Source organism: Callithrix jacchus, chromosome 10, assembly GCF_049354715.1.
Source record: "Callithrix jacchus isolate 240 chromosome 10, calJac240_pri, whole genome shotgun sequence".
In the NCBI taxonomy this organism is placed as follows: Eukaryota; Metazoa; Chordata; class Mammalia; order Primates; family Cebidae; genus Callithrix; species Callithrix jacchus.
The window spans coordinates 16979242-17002120 of record NC_133511.1 but is presented as its reverse complement, the minus strand read 5'-3'; the positions used below and the strand labels follow the sequence as shown (position 1 = coordinate 17002120).

Genomic DNA, 22879 nt, shown 5'->3' with positions numbered 1-22879 from the left:
CTAGATGAGGAGATAACGCCCAAGGCTTTTCTTTTGAATCTTGAAGGCACTGGTATTTGAGAATTCAATTATGGCTCATCTGACATCTAGGAATTCACACCACTTTCAGATAAATAAAGAACCCACACTAGGGAGACCTGACTCTGAATAAAAAGAAAGGACACTTCACTCAGATCACTGGCCTCTGCCAACTTCTTTCAGTCCATACTCTCCAGAGCAGCAGATGCCATCACTGCTGCTACTACTACTGCATCAATCCTATCAGATGGGGAAAAAAAAGGAAATGTGTAGAGATGGCAACAACTTCCAGAAGCTGAAAGGAAAATCTACCAGAAGACAGGCAAAGTTTAGATAATGTACTATCAAGAATTTACTTTATTCTGACTGTTGTTTTCAACCTCCCAGCTGCAGACAACTTAGAGGTTTCCAACATCCCTCCAGATTTCAGCCCTGGCCTCTCTGGGAGGAGGCATCCACTGACTCACCAGGGAACTTTTAGGGGTCTCTTTGTCCTTCTTGTCTTTCTTTTCCTTTTTCTTTCTCTTCTCTTTCTTCTTAATGGCCCCAGAGGTTGACAGCTTTGCCCGCTCTTGGATCACCAAGTTCCGATAGTGCTCGTCACATGGATGGTCCCACATAGACTGCCCGTTGGCAAAGTTGAAATAGTAAATGTCACCTGTGACGTGCTGGCTAGGGATGGGTAGAGTTCAGAAGTTAGTCGCTGCTCAGGTACAAAAGAAGAAAAAGAAAAAGCGAGATGATGTTAAAGAGGAGGAAGAGAAGGGGGTGGAAAAAGGAGAGAGAAGATAGAATGAGAGGGGTTAAGATCAGAGGGAAAGAAAGGGTTAACACAAAATCAAAGGGTACCATCTGGCTAAGAAGGAGTTAGCTTAGATACAGGAAGAAAGGATTGGCATACCTAAGGGCTTCTCTAGATGGTAATTTATAATCACTGGAGTTCTTGAGAATGCATGCTGAACTAGTATAGGAATGAACTTGGTTTTATTTAGATGGAGAACTATAAACACTATGGTACACTGAACCTAAGTGCTAGGATAAATTTTAATTTTTTTTAGAGACGGAGTCTCTCTCTGCCTCCTGGGTTCAAGTGATTCTCCTGCCTCAGCCTCCCAAGTAGCTGAGATTACAGGTGCATGCCACCACGCCCAGCTAATTTTTTGCATTTTTAGTAGAGACAACATTTCACCTTGTTAGCTAGGATGGTCTTGATCTCCTGACCTTGTGATCTGCCCACCTTGGCCTCCCAAAGCGCTGGGATTACAGGCATGAGCCACCATGCCTGGCCATCTTAATATTTTAATAAACAGTCTGAGGAAGAACAATGCATTGTGAGAGCTCTGGTATTTTTTTTGTTGTTGTTGTTTTTTGAGATGGAGTTTCGCTCATTACCCAGGCTGGAATGCAATGGCGCGATCTCGGCTCACTGCAACCTCCGCCTCCTGGGTTCAGGCAATTCTCCTGCCTCAGCCTCCTGAGTAGCTGGGATTACAGGCACGCGTCACCATGCCTAGCTAATTTTTTGTATTTTTACTAGAGACGGGGTTTCACCATGTTGACCAGGATGGTCTTGATCTCTTGACCTCGTGATCCACCCGCCTCAGCCTCCCAAAGTGCTGGGATTACAGGCGTGAGCCACCGTGCCCGGCCCAGAGAGCTCTGGTTTTACAAAAGACCCTAAACTCATAAGAAGTAATAATCCAAGCTAGTGTGGACCGATGGTAAAATAAAATAATGTAGGAGGTATATTTCAGGAAGTGTTTCAACATGGGTAAGTCCAAAATAAACCATTCATCTCATCCACCATCAACAACAATGTATTAAGACAGCTAACTGGAAAAAAGAAATCCACTCACAACAGTAATGCAAAGTATTTTACACTCACGCATAAACCTAAAATGTGTAAAATCTTTATAGAGGTTTACTGAAAAGTCAGGGAAAAAAAAGAAAAACCACTGGAGAGGCATTCAGTATTCCAGAATACAAAGACTCAAGTTGGTAGGGATGCTAATAATCCTAAAATCAAGATATAAATCCAATACAATCCCCATAAATCTCCTTATGAAATTTGACAAAATAAACCTCAATTCAAACAAAAAAGAAAATGAAAAATAGATGAGAAAATGAGCAGAAATAAAAAAAAAATCAGGGGTAAAAAAAGGACAGTTATAGAAGATATTCAAATGACCAATAAGCACATGAAAAAATGTCCAACATCACTAAGCATTAGCAAAGTGCAAATCAAAACTATAATGAGTCAGGTACGGTGGCTCATGTCGGTAATAGCAGCACTTTGGAAAGCCAAAGCAAGAGGATCACAAGGTCAGGAGTTCAAGACCAGTCTGACCAATATGGTGAAACCCTGTCTCTACTAAAATTACAAAACTTAGCCAGGCATGGTGGTGCATGCCCGTAATCCCAGCTACTTGGGAGACTGAGGCAGGAGAATCGCTTGAACCTGGAAGGCGGAGGTTGCAGTGAGCAGAGATCATGCCATTGCACTACGGCCTGGGCAACAGAGCAAAAGCAAGACACCATCTAAAAAAAAAAAAAAACCATAATGAAATGCCACTTCACACCATAAGCATGGCTATTATCAAAAACCCCAAAAATAAAAGCCTGGGCAATATAGTGAGACCTTGTCTCTACAAAAAAAAAATTTTTTTAATTAACCAGGCACAGTGACACACAACTGTAGTCCTAGCTACCCAGAAGACTTGAGGTGGGAGAATCACTTGAGCCCAGGAGTTCAAGGCTCCAGTGGGCTATGATCACACCACTGAACTCCAATCTGAGTGACAGAGCCAGACCCTGTCTCAAAAAATAAAAATTTTTTAAAAAGGCCAGGTGCGGTGGCTCACGCCTATAATCCCAGTACTCTGGTCAATCCCTTGACCTCTGGGAGGTCCAGGTAGGTGGATCACCTGAGGTCACGAGTTCGAGACCAGCCTGACCAACATGGGAAAATCCTGTCTCTACTAAAAAACACAAAAATTAGCTGGGCATGGTGTCATGCACCTAGCTACTTGGGAGGCTGAGGCAGGAGAATCGCTTGAACCCAGGAAGTCAAAGTTGCAGTAAGCTGAGATTGTGCCATTGCACTACAAGCTGGGTGACAGAGAACACTTGTATACTGCTGGTAGGAATGTAAAATGGTGCTTCAGTAAATAGCATGGGGTTCCTCAAAAATAATTAAATCAAATTTAATATGAAATATAATTTAACTTAAATATAAAATAGATTTTGCAATAAATTAAACAATTTTAAAACAGCTGGGTAGGCCAGGCATAGTAGCTTATGCCTGCAATCCCAGTACTTTGGGAGGCTGAGGCAGGTGGATCACTTGAGGTCAGAGTTCAAGACCAGCCTGGCCAACATGGTGAAACTCCGCCTCTACAAAAATACAAAAAAATTAGCCAGACGTAATGACACACCTGTAATCCCAGCTACTTGGGAGGCTGAGACAGGATAATCGCTTAAACCCAGGAGACAGAGGTTGCAGTGAGCTAAGATCATGCCATTGCACTCCAGCCTGGACTATAGACCGAGACTTCATCTCAAAAAAAAAAGAAAAAATAGCTGGGCACCATGGTGCACACCTGTAGTCCCAGCCACTTAGGAGGCTGAGGCAGGAGGATACCTTGAACCCAGCTGTTTGAGGCTGCAGTGAGCTATGATTACACCACTGCACTCCAGCCTGGGTGATACAGCAATACCCCATCTCTAAAAAAAATTAATTTACTTTAAAATAGATTTACCATGTAACCCAGCAATTCCATTTCTGGGCATATACCCAAAAGAACTGAAAGCAGGGATTCAAACAGATATTTGTACCCCAGTGATCACAGCAGCATTATTCACAAGACGAAAAGAAGACCAAATGTCCACTGACAGATAAATTGAAAAACAGGGCCAGGCACAGTGGCTCACGCCTGTAATCCCAACCCTTTGGGAGGCCAAGGCAGGTAGATCACTTGAGATCAGGAGTTCGAGACCAACACGGTGAAACCATCTCTACTAAAAATACAAAAATTACCCCAGGCATGGTGGTGCATGCCTGTATTCCCAGCTACTCGGGAGGCGGAGGCAGGAGAAACACTTCAACCCAGGAAGCAGAGGTTACAGCGAGCCAAGATCGCACCACTGCACTCAAACCTGGGTGACAGAGTGAGACTGTCTCAAAAAAAAAAAAAAAAAATTGAGAAACAGATAAATAGAATGTTGTATATACATGCAATGGAATATTATTTTATTCAGCCTTAAGAATGAATTCTCTTGCATGCTACAACATAGATGCACCTTGAGGATATTATGCTAAGTAAAGAAACTCAGACACAAAAAGACAAATATTGAATAATTCCACCTATATGAAGTATCTAGAATAGGCAAATTCATAAAGCCAGAAAGCTGGATGGTGACTGCCAGAGATTAAGGAGAGGGAAAAATAGGGAATTAACATTTAATGGCTAGAGAGTTTCAGTTTGGGGATGAAAAAATTCTGGAGATGGATGGTAGTGACAGCTATGCAACACTGTGAATGTAATTAATGCTGCAGAACTGTTCTCTCAGAAATGGTGAAAATGGCAAATTTCACATTATGTGTATTTTACCACAATTAAGAAAAAATCATACAAATCTATTGAGTTCAGTATGACAAAAGAAAGCATAAACCAAATTAAAAGACATGTGACTGGGAGAAAATAGTGGAAATAATAGTGCTAAGATACCACTATTATTGTGCAGAACACCTAGAATAATCAGAGTTCTGCACCTTAACAAAAATAAAAAGATAAGCAATCCACTAGACAAAAAGGCAAGGGACATAAACAGGCAAATCACAAAAGATCAACAGATGGCCAATTCAACTCTACAAACTTAGGAAATGCAATTTAAAATGATCCATTGTTATTTCTTGCCCCTGGATTGACTATTTTTTTTTATTGACAATTTTTTAATTGATAATATTTCTAGGCTGGGTGCTGTGGCTCATGCTTGTAACCCCAATGTTCTGGGAGGCCAAGGCAAGCAAATTGCTTGAGCCTAGGAGTTCAAGACCACCCTGGGCAGCATGGCATAACCCCATCTCTACCAAAAAAAAAAAAAATACAAAAATTAGCCAGGTGTGGTGACACACACCTGTAGTACTAGCTACTCGAGAAGCTGAGGTGGGAGGATCGCTTGAGCCTGGGGGGTAGAGGGTGCAGTGAATCATGATAGTATCAATATACTCCAGCCTGGGCAAGAGAGCAAGATTCTGTCTCCAAAAAAAGGAAGAAAGAAAAGGAAAAAGAAAAGAAACAGATGCCTTCTATCATTTATTTTCTTATAAGTATGATAGAGAATGCCTAGCCAATATAATAATACAAGAAAATAATTTTTAAAACTTAAATATCGAAAATGGAATAAAAACACTGTCTTTGGCTGGGCAGAGTGGCTCATGCCTATAATCCCAGCACTTTTTTTTTTTTTTTTGAGACAGAATTTCGCTCCTGTTACCCAGGCTGGAGTGCAATGGCACGATCTCGGCTCACTGCAACCTCCGCCTCCTGGGTTCAGGCAATTTTCCTGCCTCAGCCTCCTGAGTAGCTAGGATTACAGGCACATGCCACCGTGCCCAGCTAATTTTTTGTATTTTTAGTAGAGACGGGGTTTCACCATGTTGACCAGGATGGTCTCGATCTCTTGACCTTGTGATCCACCCACCTCGGCCTCCCAAAGTGCTGGGATTACAGGCTTGAGCCACTGCGCCCGGCTAATCCCAGCACTTTGAAGGCCAAGGCAGGTGGATCACTTGGGGTCAGGAGTTCTAGATCAGCCTGACCAACACGGTGAAACCCCGTCTCTACTAAAAAATACAAAAATTGGCCAGGCGCAGTGGCTCACGCCTGTAATCTTAGCACTTTGAGAGGCCGAGGTGGGTGGATCACCTGAGGTCAGGAGTTCAAGACCAGCCTGACCATCATGGTGAAACCCCATCTTAAATAAATAAATAAATAAAGTAGCCGGGCATAGTGGCAGGCACCTGTAATCCCAGCTATTCAGAAGGCCAAGGCAGGAGAATCGCTTGAACCCAGGAGGCAGATGTTTCAGTGAGCCGAGATCACACCACTGTATTCCAGCCTGGGCAACAGAAGTTGGCGGATTTGCCTTAAATGATTTCAAGATTTGTTATAAAACTACAGTAATCAAGACAGAATGGTATTGGTGTGAAGACAGACAAACAGATGAATGGAATAGAGGAGAGAATCCAGAAACAGCCTTCACTTCACAGCCAATTACCAAAATATCAAAATGTCCTTCAATATAAGAGCAGTCAAATAATGCAAGATTTTTGAAAATTGTGGTACCTCTCTACGTGGGAAAGTATGAAGCTGACACAAGAATTTGTGTGTAGACCCACACAAATAGACATAAAAGAACGGTGTGTATAATAAAGCACTTATGCTTAAAAACCAAACCACTGTGGGGGAGGGGCACATGCATGTGTATTAAGAGTCTAGAGAGAATTTACCAATTAATAGTAATTACTCTGAGGAAAAGAAGAAGGGTAAAAGATGATATGTATATATACATCTTAATGATTCATGTTGTTCGTTTGTTTTTGAGACAGGTTCTCGCTGTCTCAAAACAGGCTGAAGTGCAGTGATGCAATCTCGGCTCACTGCAGCCTCGACCATCCAGGCTAAAGCAATTCTCCTCAGTTTCCCAAGTAGCTGGGACTAAAGGTGCGTGTCACCACCGCCAACTAACTTTTGAATTTTCTGAAGAGACAGGGTTTCGCCATATTATCCAAGGGTGGTCTCAAACTCCTGGGCTCAAACGATCCTCCAAACTCAGCCTCCCAAAGTGCTGGGACTACAGGTGTGGGCCACCATGCCTCACCAACTTATTTTAAAAACTGAAAAATAACTCACTGTCCTTACAGGACAAAAGAGTGTTACCCACCATTGGCAGGTATATAAAGGCAGCGGGCATAAAAGCTGGCATGCAGCTGGCCCACAACCAATGACAGTTTCCTTCCATCCATCAAGGTAGGTACTGGAAACAGAATCAATCCACTCCTATTAACTTAGCCTACAAACATGACCAGGAGCCTTCAGCACCTGGAACACACTGTAAAGTGCTGATGAATTTACTTCAATAAAGGTGTCATAAAACTGGAGAAAGTTAAAGGAAAGGTGGCTAAAAAGATCAAGAGGCCAGGCATAGCGGCTCATGCCTGTAATCTCACCACTTTCGGAAGCTAGGGCAGTTAGATCACCTGAGGTCAGGAGTTTGAGACCAGCCTGACCAACAGGGTGAGATCCCATCTCTACTAAAAATACAAAATTAGCCAGGCATGGCAGCACACGCCTGTAATTCCAGCTATTCGGGAGGCTGAGGCAGGAGAATCGCTTGATCCCAGGAGGTAGAGGGTGCAGTGAGCTGAGATCACGCCACTGCACTCCAGCCTGGGCAACAAGAGCAAAACTCCAACTCAAAAAAAAAAAAAAGAAATCAAGACAACAAGGAGACTGCCATGTGAGGAAAAGCTAAAAGGACTGTGATTCTTCAGTTAAGAAGAGTAAGGTGACAACTGTAATCACTTTGAGCTATGGCCAACACAGTGAGTGGTATGAACAAGAACAGAATAATTACGCCTTGTCTACAAAATTGCACAAAACCAGCAGAAGAGACTCCTAGGATACCTGAGGACAAGTTGAGGATAAGCAGAGGGAAATCCCAATCTAAGGTAGCAAGTAAATTTATGGCATTCACTTTAGGGAGACAGGCTGGAGAGAGCTCTATGCATGTGATTAGGAAAACAAAATGCAAGACGGGAGGACAGAGTAGATACAGAGAACACAGAACAGTGTCACGATGAGCAGGGATCACTGCAGTCCTCAGGAGAAGGAGAGAGACAGCAGCAGTGACCATGGCTCCTTCTAGTTTCCCAACCTTGGCCACTCCATCTTTCCTCTCCATAAACCTGTTTCGGCCGGGCGCGGTGGCTCACACCTATAATCCCAGCACTTTGGGAGGCCGAGGCGGGTGGATCACAAGGTCAAGAGATCAAGACCATCCTGGTCAACAAGGTGAAACCCCATCTCTACTAAAAATACAAAAATTAGCTGGGCATGGTGGTGCGCGCCTGTAGTCCCAGCTACTCGGGAGGCTGAGGCAGGAGAATTGCTTGAACCCAGGAGGTAAAGGTTGCGGTGAGCCGAGATTGTGCCATTGCACTCCAGTCTGGGTAACAACAGCGAAACTCCATCTCAAAAAAAAAAAAAAACCCTCTGTTTCCCTGAGACCCACTTAGTGAATCACTGCTCCTTCCATCCCAAAGAGCTCTAGCCAAAACTGAAAATATGAATGAATCTATGAATGTGAACCTATTCATGAATATGTTACATGAATTCAGATATGGCAGAGCCAGGCATTCCCAAGGGACACAGAAACCCTTTGCCAGTATGTATGGCCTCCCTACAAACCTCTTTAATGCCAGTATCCACTTTATTTTTATTTTTTTTATGTAGTAGTTTTATTCATATATTTTGGGTTTGTTTTTTTTTTGAGGCGGAGTCTCACTCTGTCACCAGGCTGGAGTACAGTGGCACAGCTGTGGTTCACTGCAACCTCCACTCCCAAGTTCAGGCAATTCTGCCTCAGTCTCCTGAGTAGTTAAGACTACAGGCACCCATCACCATACCCCACTAATTTTTTTATAATTTTAGTAGAGACAGGGTTTCATCATGTTGGCCAGGCTGGTCTCGAACTCCTAACCTCAAGCAATTCACCTGCCTCAGCCTCCCAAAGTGCCGGGATTATAATCGTGAGAACCATCGCACATGGCAAGACCAGCATCCATCTTAGACATGCTAAGGAGGTACAATTGTCACTTACAATATCAGTCTGCAAGGAGTAACAACAGTCCCTCAGCACATCCTAAACAGACGCTGGTGCTAGAGGACCGGACCCAGGGCAGTAGCTCCTGTGGCCTTGGATATATAAGCGTCGAACCGCATCCTAGGCACCATCCAATCAGCCTACACTCAGGCCTGAAACAGCAGGTGGCCCAGCAGAGGAACGGCACAGTGCTGTCCCTGACTGTGCAGGATAGGCTTGGAAAAGCGGGCCAGTTCAAACTGATCCCCAATGTTAGCTTCCCTCTGCCTCTGCTAAGCCAAGTCAGTGGGCTGCACGCCCTGCTGATTTACCATGGTTTCCACTCCACAGGCAGTGGGGCCACAATGCCCTCCCGTGCCAGCCACATCAGTTCTGGTTCCTTGATGGGATCAATACCAATCTCCCGGGCAAATTCAAGAATTTCTGCAAGGAGAGGCAGAGGTGGGAGAGTAAAAGAGATTAATAGAAAAAAAAAAAAAAATCACAATCTTTTTTCTACTTTGCCTTTTCTTTCCATCAATGAGAAAATCTTATTTTTCTAAATTATCAACAATAAACATATATAATTGTTTCCTTACAATTTATAAATGGTACACTTGGATCCAAGCATGCTATCTCCACACTGCAATGATATAACCTAAAGCCAAGCATTAAAAAGGCGAAAAACAAAATAATATAAGACCAAGACGTCATTGCAGCAGGGGCCTCAGAGGGAAGAACCCCAAAAAGCCATAGCCAGAACCATCCAGGATGAGTACAGCCTTACCAGAAGGTAGTAAGCGCTCCCAAGATTTGCAAAAGCACTCATCACTCAATCAACAAGCATGTACTGAAAAACTACAAGTGACTAAGCTCCCTGTTACAAACACACAAATAAGAGTACAATCCAGGTGACATGTGCTGTAAGGAAGAAGACATGTCCTGTATGCTATAAGAGCAGAGAGAAGGCAGTGACTGATTCTGCCTAGGGGCAGGGAGCTATCTGAGCTGAGAAAGTGAATGATACTCAAGCAGGCTGAACGCCAACTCACTGAACCCTCTCTTCCCTGAAGTGAGTTGCCTCTTTTTCAATTTTGCTATATATATGGACTGTAATACTTTCGTTCTGGCTGGGTACGGTGGCATGGCTGTAACCCCAGCACTTTGGGAGGCCAAGGTGGGAGGATCGCCTGAATCCAGGAGATCAAGATCGGCCTGGGCAACATGATGAGACCCCGTCTCTATACAAAATACAAAAATTAGCTGGGCATGGTGGTGTGCGCATGTAGTGCAGCTACCCAAGAAGCTGAGGTGGGAGGATCACCTGAGCCTAGGGAGGTCAAGGCTGCACTCCAGCCTGGGGGACAAAGCAAGACTTCATCTCAAACAAACAAAAAATAATTTTTGCTATACTCTGGAAATCAAGCATTTAGAAAAGCTCTTTTGCCACAGAACTGAAGGAACTGTACTGACTTAAGAGGTATCTCAAGCCAGGCATGGTGGTTCATGCATGTAATCCCAGTTACCTCCAGCACCTCGGGAGGCCAAGGCAGGCAGAGATTACTTGAGCTCTGGATTTTAAGATTAGCTTGGGCAACATGGAGAAACCTTGTCTTTATAAAAAATAAAAAAAATTAGCCAGACATGGTGGCATGTGACTATAGTCCCAGCTACTAGGGAGGCTGAGGCAGGAGAATCGCTTGAGCCCAGGAAGCAGTCACTGCTGTGAGCTGAGATCCCGCCATTGCACTCCAGCCTGGGTGACAAGAATGAAATCGTGTCCACAAAAAAAAAAAAAGATAACCATTGGAACATGTCACTAGAACCCCCAAAAATGATTAAATAAATACTCAAATGACATCAATGCTTAAGCTGGTTAACAACCTAGGCCAGAAGGGCATCACCAATGAGCCACTGCAGTGTAGAATTTGAAGGCTGACATACCTGGGAACTAGGAAAGAAAAAACATTTTTTCAAATATGGTTGGAACTTGATTGGTCAAAGACTAATTTACTCATTTTTCACAAATATTTTTGAGTGCCTCCTATGTACTAGTCACTATAAGCCTTAAGAAAAAAACTAGTCACTGCCATTATGGAGCTTACATTCTAGTAGAAGAGACAGCCAGCAATGAAGTAAACAGATAAATATACAAAAAATTACAGTTTCTGATAAATGCAATGAGGGAAGTAAATGAGGTATGAGCTAGAGAACGTCAGGGTAGAAGTGCACTCCTTTGGAAAGGATGGTCAAGCCTCTCAGCAATGTTGACAGTTAACTGAAACCTGCGCAAGCTATAGGAGCCAGCCATGCAGAGCACTGAAGAAAGAGCATTCAGGCAGAAGAAAAGCAGATGCAAAAGATCTGTGACAACCAGCAGCTCTAGGGACTCTCAGAAAGTCAGTGTAGCTAGGCATGGGGTGGCACACCTGTAATCCCAGCACCTTGGGAGACTGAGGTGGGTGGACTGCTTGAGCCCAGGAGTTCAAGACCACCCTGGGCAACATGGCAAGACCCCATCTCTACAAATAAAATATAAAACTTAGCCGGGCCTGATGGCATGCACCTGTGGACCCAGCTACTTGAGAGGCTGAGGTGGGAGAATCGCTTGAGCCCAGGAGGTCAAGGCTTCAGTGAGCCAAATTCATGCCACTGCACTCCAGACTCCAGTCTGAGTGACAAAGTGAAAACTGGTCTCGGGGAAAAAAAAAAAAAAAAAAAACAGGCCAGTGTGACTGGTAGAGAGAGCCAGGTCACAGAGCCTTGCAATCCTATCAAGGGTGTTGAGGATATTGGGGGTAGGGGGACTAAAAGCACAGCACTGATGTGATCCGCTTTATAAGCAGTAAGAATAATTAGGAAGATAGCCCAGGAAGGGAAAATGGTGGCTTGAGGTTAGAATGCCCACACCTGAACTGAGCAGAAGACAGTTTTTACAAACATCCTCAGAAAAACCTTTACTCCATTTACAACAGCAACCAAATGTATACAAATTTAAGAAATAGGTCAGTCATGGCTGGGCAAGTGGCCTATGCCTGTAATCCCAGCACTTTGGGAGGCTGTGGCAGGTAGATCACCTGAAGTCAGGAGTTCAAGACCAGCCTGACCAATACGGTGAAACTCTGTTGCTGCTAAAAATACCAAAATTAGCTGGACGTGGTTGCATGTACTTGTAGTCCTAGCTACTCAGTAGTCTGAGAAAGAAGTATCACTTGAACCCAGAGGCTGCAGTGAGCCGAGATCATGCCACTGCATTCCAGCCTGGACAATAGAATGAAACTATTAAAAAAAAAAAAAAAAAAAAAAAAAGGCCAGGTGCAGTGGCTCATGCCTGAATCCCAGCACTTTGGGAGGCCAACATGGGTAGATCAAGAGGTCAAGCGACAGAGCAAGACTCCATCTCAAAAAAAAAATTTAAAAAAACAGGCAAGAGGCCAAGGTAGGCTCATAGATGATCTAACCCAAATATACTAAGCAACTCTGTACATGTTCCATACTTTGTACTGAAAGAACAAAAATAAATCAAACATAATCCCTGTCCTCAAAAAACAAACACAATACACCACAGGTCTCTCCACAAACCTGTTACCTTGCTCACTAGGAATGTAGGTCTCATCATAATCTTCCTCCAGAACCAGCTGATCTCCTATGCAGAGGGGTTGTCCAGCCATGACTCATCTGGGCTCAAACACCTAGATCCCAGAGACCCCCGCCAAAAGAGAAATTAGTGACCAAGCTTATCAGGGAAAAGTTGGCACTGGGTCATGGAGCATCTGGGTCAAACCAGACCCTGCACACCAATTTGGCCAGGGCCTTTCCAGGCACCAGGTATAGTAGAGGGTGAAACCAACAACTCAAGGCTCACAGCCCTGCACATGGTCTCCTAAAGGCCTGATGAACACTGGTGAACCACAAAAGACCTTCAAGCCTGGCTCTGTCAAGAGTTTGACTTTATATCTCCCCCAGATTAGAAGAAGCAATTATAATACAGAACCACCAAGTAGAAAATCCTAGGGACACCATAATAACTAGCAGTACACAGACCCCCCTCCCCCGCGCCATACACCAGCACACCTCCGTGGCACACCCCCATCTCAACACGTATCCCTATCTGGATGTCCCAATTCAAATCCAAAATGCCCTTAGGAAGCTTACAATCCAGTAGAGGGAACAACCTCAAGAGTAGCGGAAGGCAGAAGGAAAAAAGCAACTTCCTGTTCTGGGAGTACTAAGAAAAAGAGCAAAAAATTCCCCCAAAGAAATGAAGGAAGCCTGACAAGGCATTCTAAGCTGAACAGAAAAGAACCAGGAACAAGGGCAGCAGGATTCTAAACAGAGGGAGCATCATGTGCAGACAGGTGTTCCAGAGTGAAGACACCACCATGTGTGATGGGCTGACCACAGAGAGCCTTGCAGACTGTGCTAAAGAGCCTCCACCCTGTCCTACAGCAGAGGGGAGTCACTGAGGGCTCTGGTGAAACAAAGTATCACAAGGTGGCCTTTTTTTAGGACAAGAACTCTGGCAGGACTGGCATGGTTGGATTAGAGAAATTAGAGACTGGTGTCAGGAAAACCACCCAAGAAGGCTGCTGCCCAGGGGAAAGATGATGAGGGCTTTAACTAGGGCAGAAGCAAGGAAATGGGAGATGGACAGACAGAATGGACCAGTAACGTTAAGCTTAATAGGACCTGGATATGGGGAAAGAGTGGAAAGGAGCTATGTCCCACCAAAATTTACATATGCAAATACTTTTTTTTTCCTACAGAGATGGTGTCTCATTATGTTGCCCAAACTGGTCTTGAACTCCTGGGTGCAAGCGATCCTCCTGTCTCAGCCTCTCAAAGTGGAAAAAATTCACATATTGAAGCCCTAATTCACAATGAGACTGGATCTTTAGGAGGTAATTAAGGTTAAATGAGGTCATTAAGGCTAAATGGCCTGATAGGATTAAAAGGAGATGGAAAGAAAGGACCAGGAACCAGGGCGGCAGATGGGGCCCACTGCCTGGTGGCTTAGAGTTCTTGCTCTTTTTTTTTTTAAGATGAAGTCTCACTCTGTCACCCAGGCTGAAGTGCAGTGGCATAATCTTGGCTCACTGCAACCTTTAGCTCCTAGGTTCAAGCAATTGTCCTGCCTCAGCCTCCTGAGTAGCTGGAACTACAGGCATGTGCCACAATACCCAGCTAATTTTTGTATTTTTAATAGAGACGGTTTCACCATATTGGCCAGGCTGGTCTCAAACTCCTGAAGCTTGAATCCAAGGTTTCTAGCTCCCGGGACGGGGCGGTGCCAAATTCTTCAGACAAGCTGGTGCACTTCTAGAATTGCTCCACTCTTCCCACCACTACCTCAAGACCCCAATTCCCACCAACTCTCCCATGGAGGCTCCCACGCTGCAGCCTGATGATGTAGGCCACCTGGAAAACTGCTGCTGCGCACAGCCCTGCTCAGAGCACCTCTCCAACCTGCAGAGGAGTTGGCCACACTAGGTGTCACCAACAGGAGTCTGGAGCCACAAGTCCTGACCTCTCTAGTCCCCACTTCCTCAGAAGCTGCCACTGTTCCCCCTGGAGCAGCAAGGATGAAACAGCCCTCTTCAAGCAGAAAGACCCAGCCATCAAAAAGGTCAGGATCTGGTGACTGTGAATCTATTACAAGGTTCCTAGAGACTCCTGACAAGCAACAAAGGATCCATCAGGGACCGTTTACTGTGGATCCCTCTCTGTACTGCGACAGCTGAGAGGTGGGCAACAGAGGAGTCCTGCCTTAGGACTCACAAGACAGGGTTCCCTTTGTCAGTGCACTGAACAAAAAGGGAGCCATCTTCTGTCCCTCTCATTCCCACCATGCCACCTCCTAGCAGGAAGAAAATACCAAAAGAAAAGGGCTTCTTTTGGCAGGACAAAAGCTGAAGTGAGAATGTGCTCCCAACCCTCAGAAGAACCGGCAATGTCCTGCAGACCTGACAGCCGACTGTGCTGCATGCACAGCCAGAGACAACAGAGGCCTGACCACTGTTGACTCTAAAAAGCTGAGCAGAAAAGAACCAGGAACAAGGGCGGCAGATGGGGCCCACTGCCTGGTGGCTTACAGAGTCACCTGAATCTTTAATCCTCTTAGGAGAGAAGAAGAAGAGAAAAGGAAAGGATCCACGGGCAGGTAGGGACCGACAATGGCCTGAACATTAGAGTGAACAGGCACTTCTCAAGCGTGTGCTCTATACAAGGGACTGTCTAAACTACCTCAGAAATTCTGCATTTGAGAAATGTTATCCCATACATCGCATCTCCAGAAAGCACAGGACAGACAGTCTCTGTCTGCATGGCAAAAAGACTAATTTGCTATATACATAATGATCTATATTTACCTTTTTTTTTAAAGAGTGTCACTCTGTCACCCAGGCTGGAATGCAGCGAGAGGCTCACTGCAACCTGTTTCCTGGGTTCAAGCTATTCTCCACCTCAGCCTTCCTAGTAGTTGGGATTACAGGCACTCACCACCATGTCTGGCTAATTTTTGGATTTTTAGTAGAAATGGGATTTCACCACATTGGATAGGCTGGTCTCGAACTCCTGACCTCAGGTGATCTGCTGGCCTTGGCCTCCCAAAGTGCTGGAATTACAGGCATAAGCCACCGTGCCATGTGATATATTTAACTATTAAAACATCAGGGAAACGCTGAAAAATCTGAATTCATGGATCATCAAATTTAAATAAATGTTCTTCCAGAAAAAAATTTAAATATAGGTGGGTTGTATTCTACCTTCTTTCCTTGCCTTACCTGGCTCTAGAAAAAATGAGGGCAGGGACAGGTCTAAAATGGCAAGGAGTTGCAGAAAAATGGAACATGGGAAGAGAAGTCATATCTATTTGCAGGATGGCTACTAAAGAACATCTGCTCATTCGAGGAATATTTATTGGGCACCAACCACGTGCATTTACTTCTAGGTGCTAAAGATGCAATCGTGATTAAAAACAAATTCAGCTGCTGCTACTCTTGAGCTACAGTCTGGGAAGGGAGGGAGACAAACCAATCAGTCACAGAGAAATGTATAATTAGAACCAAGGGAAGTGCTCTGAAGAAAATAAGCCTGATTTAAATAATGCCTACACTGAGAACCGAAAGATGAGTAGGCATTCACTAGACAAAGAGCAAAGGAAAGGGTGTTCTTACAGACATATGCAAAAGTCCTTCAGCAGAAGAAAACACTAGGCAAGAAGCAGGACAGTTAGAGAGGATGTTGGAGAGGCCAGTGGGAGACAAGTCATGCAGAGTTGGCCTTTATCATAAGAGAACTGGGCTGGGCACAGTGGCTCACACCTGTAATCTCAGCACTTTGGGAGGCCAAGGTGGGAGGATCACTTAAGCCCGGGAGTTTGAGACCACCCTGAGCAACATAATAAGACCCTGTCTCACCCTGTACAAAAAAATTAAAAAATTAGCCAGGGGTGGTAGTGTATACCTGTAGTCCCAGCTACATGGAAGACTGAGGTGGGAGGATCACTTGAGCCCAGGTGGTCAAAGCTACAGTGGGCCTTGATTGTGCCACTGTACTCTAGACTCAGTGACAGAGAAAGACCCTGTCTCAAAAAAGAGAAGTGAAAGCCAGGAAATGATTTTTCAAGATACATATTTTGAAAAATTACTCCAGAAGCTACTAGGAGTACCCTAAAGCGAAGACCAGATTGGAAAGAAGAAAATCAGGTCTGTGAGAGAGATAAGGTAAAAAATCACGAGCTAGGTTAGGTGACAGGCAATGGTAACCTGAGTTGGAGTGGTAACAGAGAGGATAAGTCTAAGAATGGAGCCCTTGGGCCAGGCACCATGGCTCAGACATGTAATAACAGGGCTTTGGGAGGCTGAGGCAGGAGGATCGCTTAAAGCCAGGAGTTTGAGACTAGCTTGGTGAACACAGTGAGACCCTGTCTACCCAAAAAATTTAAAACACCAGCCATGCATGGTGACATACACACCCACAGTCCCAGTTACTTGAAGGGGGGCTCAGATGGGAGGATCCCTTGAGCCCAGGAGTTCAAGGCTACAGTGAGCTATGATAACACCACTGCCTGGGGGACAGACTGAGACCCTGTCTCTAAAATAAATAAATAAGAATGCAGCCCTTAGATATGCCATGCCTAATAAATGGAACATGTCCTAATATCTTCCTCCAGGCCTAAAATTGTGAGGGACATCACTAGTCAATCATGGCACCCTAGACATGACCTCAGAACCCTCAACATTGTTCGCTACATAGCAGTTACCAACAGATCAGATGAAACCCAGTAGGATCTACTTGCTGCCTAGCCTGAGACCTTCTGTGAGCCATAGAGTTGGGAGGGGTCATCCAACTGCACTCATGCATCTCTTACCAATCTCTGAATCAGACAAAAAAGAAGTGGCTCACACATTTCCTCCAGGAAGCCTTCCCAACCAACCTCATCCTCTCCAGTCAACCCAGAACTACCTTAGCACTAAGCTCATAATTCTCAAGTGTCCACAGGCAGATTTCTCTCAATATTACTTTTTTCATGAAAATGTGTTCTACCTCTACTGTTAAACCACATACTTCTGAGAGCCATGCCTCCTCCTCTGGAATTTTCCAACAAAGCCTAACATAAGCCTATGTAAGCTGCTGGAGCTGTTACTGCTGTAAACCGCAAATATAAGGCCTAGGATCACTTGAGCCTAGAAGGTCAAGACCAGCCTGGGCAATATAGTGAGACCCTATCTCCACCAAAAAAAAAAAAAATTAGCCAGGCATGGTGGTGTGCACCTGTGGTCCCAGCCACTCAGAAGGCTGAGGCAGGAGCTATCTGACCAGATGGAAAAGAAGACAGAGTTACATAAAGAGTGTAAAGTGGGGAGGCTGAGGCAGGAGTATCACCTGAGTCCAGGAGTTCAAAGCTTCAGTGAGCTATGATCACACCACCATACTCCATCCTGGGCAACAGAGTGAGACCCTAGCTGAGAAAAAAAAAAACACGCAAGCAATCTCAGGAGCTGGGAAGGCCCTCAGTAGTTTTGGTCCACCTTCGTTCCCATGCTAAAATTTTCCTCTCTGTGCTTTAAATGACAGACAGCATAGTGGTCAAAGCACCAGCATTGGGCCAGGGGCGGTGGCTCAAGCCTGTAATCCTAGCACTTTGGGAGGCCAAGGCGGGTGGATCACGAGGTCAACAGATCAAGACCATCCTGGTCAACATGGTGAAACCCCGTATCTACTAAAAATACAGAAAATTAGCTGGGCATGGTGGCACGTGCCTATAATCCCAGCTACTCGGGAGGCAGAGGCAGGAGAACTGCCTGAACCCAGGAGGCGGAGGTTGTGGTGAGCCAAGATCACGCCATTGCACTCCAGCCTGGGTAACAAGAGCGAAACTCCATCTCAAAAAAAAAAAAAAAAAAAAGCACCAGCTTTGGGGACAGACAGAAGACCTGGATTCAAATCCCAGCTCCCTCACTTACCAGCTGTATGACCTTAGGCAAGGTGCCTCACCTCTCTCAGCCTCAATAACCTCATGTGTATAATTCAATCATGATAATTCTTAACTATTAGAAGGTCTTTCTAATAGTAAGCCAATAATCCATTGCTAAGAAATATTCCCTGATATCTCAGGTTCTGCCTTCTGCTTAATTGGGAGGCACCCCAGGATTCTCTAGCTAAGGTAAGCTAAGTATGCCCAGTTCCCTTCCATTCAATACATATCATTGTTTCCCAGTCCCTCAGTTTTGTGGCTACCTTACTCTGTACTTTGTCAGCAAAGCTAGAGTTCTGCACATCTACACGCTAACAGAGAATATACACTCATAGGCATAATAAGGGTTCCCTGCATATTTATTTCTTCCACCCTGCTCCAACAATTATAAAGAAGGTTGACCACAGAAAAGACTGACTGGAGAAGGAACTGGGGAGAAGGTGGAAGATGTGAGAATTGATTACGAAGTGGTAATGAGCAAATGTTTTAAAACATTCTTGGCTTTGATCCCAGCTCTGCCTCTTACTAGCTGGGCAGCCTCAGTTTGCTCATCTATAAAATGAGAGTAATAACACTGCCCATCACAATGTGTTGTGAGGCTTATATGATTCAACACATGTAAAGCGCTTAAAATATACTAAGATCTCAATAAGTGTTAGACATTACATTATTATTATTGCTATTCACATATTTAAAGGACTTATTCAACATTTCTCCAAAGCATATATCCAGCACCAGGGAATATAAGTTATGGCCATTCAGACATTCATTACTTTTTTCTTTTTTTTAGATGGAGTATCGCTCTACTAATAATACAAAAATTAACCAAGTGTGGCGGCACATGCCTGTAATCCCAGCTACTCAGGAGACTGAGACAGGAGAATCACTTGAAACTGGAAGGCGGAGGTTGCAGTGAGCCGAAATCGCACCATGGCACTCCAGCCTGGGCAACAAGAGTGAAACTCTGTCTCAAAAAAAAAAAAAACTTGCAAAAGGTTTAACAGCTAATAAACGGTAGAGAAAATGTAGGTATCCAAGTCTGACTCCAAATCCGGAACTCTTTTTTTTTTTTTTTTGATACAGTCTTGCTCTGTCGCCAGGTTGGACTCACTGCAACCTCCACCTCCCAGGTTCAAGCGATTCTTCCACGTCAGCCTCCCAAGTAGCTGGGACTACAGGTGCGTGCCAATCACCCAGCTAAATTTTATATTTTTTTAGTAGAGACGGGGTTTCACCATGTTGGCCAGGATGGTCTCAATCTCTTGACCTCGTGATCCACCCACCTCAGCCTCCCAAACGGAACTCTTAATCACTCTGACATGACCAGAGTGCAAGGGACAGTGGGAGGAGTGGCAAGAGAGAGCTCTAGAATGAAAGGCAAGCTGGGCACGGTGGCTCACGCCTGTAATCCTAGCACTTTGGGAAGCCGAGGTGGGTGGATCACCTGAGGTCAGGAGTTCAAGACCAGTCTGGCCATCATGGTAAAACCCTAACTTTGAAAAAAAAGAAAAGAAAAAGAAAAAGAAAAGGCAAGAGCATGTTATAAAGGGCATGGAAGAACTCAGGCTCTACCCTGTAAATGATGAGGGGCCATCACAGAATTTCACAAAGGAGACTGGCATGATCAGATCTGTAGGTCAGACAGATGATTCTAATCAGGCATGGTGGTGCATGCCTGTAGTCCCAGCTACTCAGGAGACTGGGGTGGGAGAATGGCTTGAGAGCAAGAGTTTAAGGCTACAGTGTGCTAGGGTCAAACCCATGAATAGCAACTGCACTCCAGCCTGGGCAACATAGGAAGACCCTGTCTCTAAAATAAATAAATTATTCTGGTAGCTGCATAAGAACTAATTACAGGAGGACAAGAACTGAGGCAGAAAGACCACTTAGGAAGTTATCCTGAAAGCACAAGCAAGAAAGTATGAACTAAGTCAGTGGCTGTGGAAAGGAAGGGCCAGATTCTGGGGGAATTAAGAGGCAGAATACAGGACTTGAACTTCAGGAGAGAGGAGGGAAATCAGAGCATTTAAGCCAGAACACTATGATTATCTGTTCGTTTCTATGCGTTGTCCAATAGGCAGCCTCACCTACCACACTGCCTAGAAGACAGGACATTTCCGACAGATGTCTACTGTCTGTATTAGATGAATAAATTCCAGGTGCAGACTTGGCTGAGTGAATGAAGCCTTTCACTGAGATAAGAAATACAAGAGGAACAGATCCGAGGGACTGAGGAAGGCTGATGACGACAGTAAGCAGGTCTGAGCTCAGGAAAGCGGTCTGGCTGATGAGTAGTTTGGGGAGTCCATGGTGAAAAGCTGATAACGCAAGAGATGGAGTGCGCTGAGTAGAAGGGAGGGCTTTCTCCTGCAGAAGACTGAGTTAGGAGAACCGACCGACAGGGAGTCGCGGAAGCCAAGTGAGGAGAGCGGTGCCAGAGATAGAGGACGATTTTTAAATCAATACAAGCAAAGGAAAAAACAAGCTTTCCAACTTACCCAAAAGATGGCATAAGGCTGGGCTAGCCCCGGATTTGGACCCCGGGGAGCCTGCCACAGAAGTATCCCAGCAAGCTTCGGAAGGCCTGGCCTCACTCGCAAACCAGGGCAAGGTGCCCAGGGCCCCTCTCCCGCGTCCCGACCCGCTGCTCACCCACCGGCCAAACCCCAGCCCGGGACCTGCTGGCCCGCTCAGTGGGCGCCGAGATTTCAAACCGACGCACCCCAGCCCGGTCGGCGGTTTTTCACGTCTTCCCTCAGTCCCCGCCCACACTCGGGCGCTACCCGCTCGCTGACTCGCGAGCCTGCCTCAGCTCCCCCGCCACGCTCCCTTCCCCGCCGCCCAACTCCTCCCTTGAGGAGGTCCTCACCTATCCCCCACCCCGGAAGGCTCCGGGCGAGGCGCAGCTCCCCCAACGCCACCCGACACCCACCCTCCCCGCTTCCAGGGACGCCAGAGTGTTGTCCTGCAGCGCGCAACAAACACTTCCGGAAAAGGTACAGGCCTAGCAACTGAGAGTCCCGCCTCCAGCCGGAGCCAATAGGTCGCCGGGTGAGAGCTCTGACACTGGATTGGCTCAAGGTCCCGTCGGTGCACGCGTGAGCTCTGCCAGTTTTCCGTTGCACGATGGGAGTGTAGTTTAGGGTAGGTAAGCTGAATCCGCAAAAGGTTAAAAGAGAACCTCGAATTTAGACGTGAGGATTTCTGCCAGGACAGAAAAGGACTATTCAGAGTACTTAACAGTAACGTGAATTATCTAAGGCAGTTTATTGATGATTTGTTAGGAGTATGATCATCGGGTGAATAATACAGTGGTCATCAATAATCAACCCATTGGCCCTTCAATAACAAAAAAGAAATGTGAATGTAAGGTAATGGAGACGCCCCCACGCCCCATCTCTCCCCGCAAAAAAATGGTTCTCCTGTGCTTCGATTAAATCAATGAGCACCTGACCAGGAGTTAGACCTATTTTCTGCTATCCATCTTTTCACCAAAGCCCAGGGTTCAGTTTGAAAATGCCTGCATGATGGGGATAGTAATGTCTGTCATAACTATTTTAAAGAGTTTGTTGAAGAAGAAAAAAAAGTGACACAATGTGTAGCTCCTCCACACACCCTGTCTGGCAGAAACGTTGCCACTAATATAATTCCGAAGAGTTTTCGTTTTGCTTGCACGAGGGCAAATCTTCCTCTCATATGTCGCCAACCTCCTAGACAAGTTAAGAGGGGCAAAGACGGTTCTGGCCATGACATCAGTGGGAAAACTGAAAAACGGACAAATAGAGACGCTGCTAGTTGAAGAGGAAAATGGTGAGGCCGAGCTCCCAAAGCCGCTTCTGACAGGTTCTAGAGATGTATCCAACTCAGACTAGTCCCAGCGCCACTCAGAGGCTGATTCCAGAATGAGAAACTCTGATTATTGGAATATACAGGATATACAGAGCATATTCCTTGTGAAAGTTGTCAAAATCAGGAGTCATTTGTATTAAAACCCTGACAAATGGAGCCAGGGAAGGCCATCAAGAGAGGGTTCTCAGGGACAAATGCCTGATAACAAGAACCATCGACCGGGCCTGGTGGCTCATACCTGTAATTCTAGCACTTCGGGAGGTGGAGGTAGGAGGATCACTTAAGCCCAAGAATTCAAGACCAGCCTGGGCAACATGACAAGACCCTGTCTCTATTAAAATATATATATATATATGTACGTGTATATATACGTACGTATATATGCACGTACATATATATATATATATACGTACATATATATATATATATATTAGCCAGGTGTGGTGGCACATGCCTGTGATCCTAGCTACTCAGGAGGCTGAGGTGGGAGGATCAGTTGAGCCTGGGAAGTTAAGACTGCAGTGAGCCGTAATTGAGCCACTGCACTCTGGCCTGGGCAACAGAGTGAGACTCTGTCTCAAAAAAAAAAAAAAAAAAAAGCCAGGAACTATCACAAAAGAATGCAAAAACCACAGCCTTGCACAAAGGCTATCCACGAACTTATACACA

General features: G+C 45.2%; 1 protein-coding gene across 50 annotated transcripts in view; it reads right to left on the bottom strand.

The window, feature by feature from the left end:
- The window catches only part of CEP164 (centrosomal protein 164), a 77826-nt gene extending 56486 nt beyond the window's left edge, over positions 1-21340 (bottom strand). For 29 of the 50 annotated variants that reach the window (XM_078339552.1, XM_035264656.3, XM_035264670.3 and 26 more), the window contains exons 1-4: positions 21231-21340; positions 12473-12575; positions 9216-9327; positions 486-690 (exon numbers count right to left, since the gene is read on the bottom strand). Coding sequence is in view for 46 of the 50 variants with exons in the window: in XM_035264656.3 (XP_035120547.3) it covers positions 486-690; positions 9216-9327; positions 12473-12554 (399 nt within the window). In the remaining 4 variants the exon portion in view is untranslated. Of the gene's footprint in view, positions 1-485; positions 691-9215; positions 9328-12465; positions 12576-20859 lie in introns of all 50 variants that reach the window. The other 21 variants (XM_035264657.3, XM_078339555.1, XM_078339558.1 and 18 more) reach the window with 8 other exon arrangements.
- Between the last annotated feature and the right edge of the window lie 1539 nt (positions 21341-22879).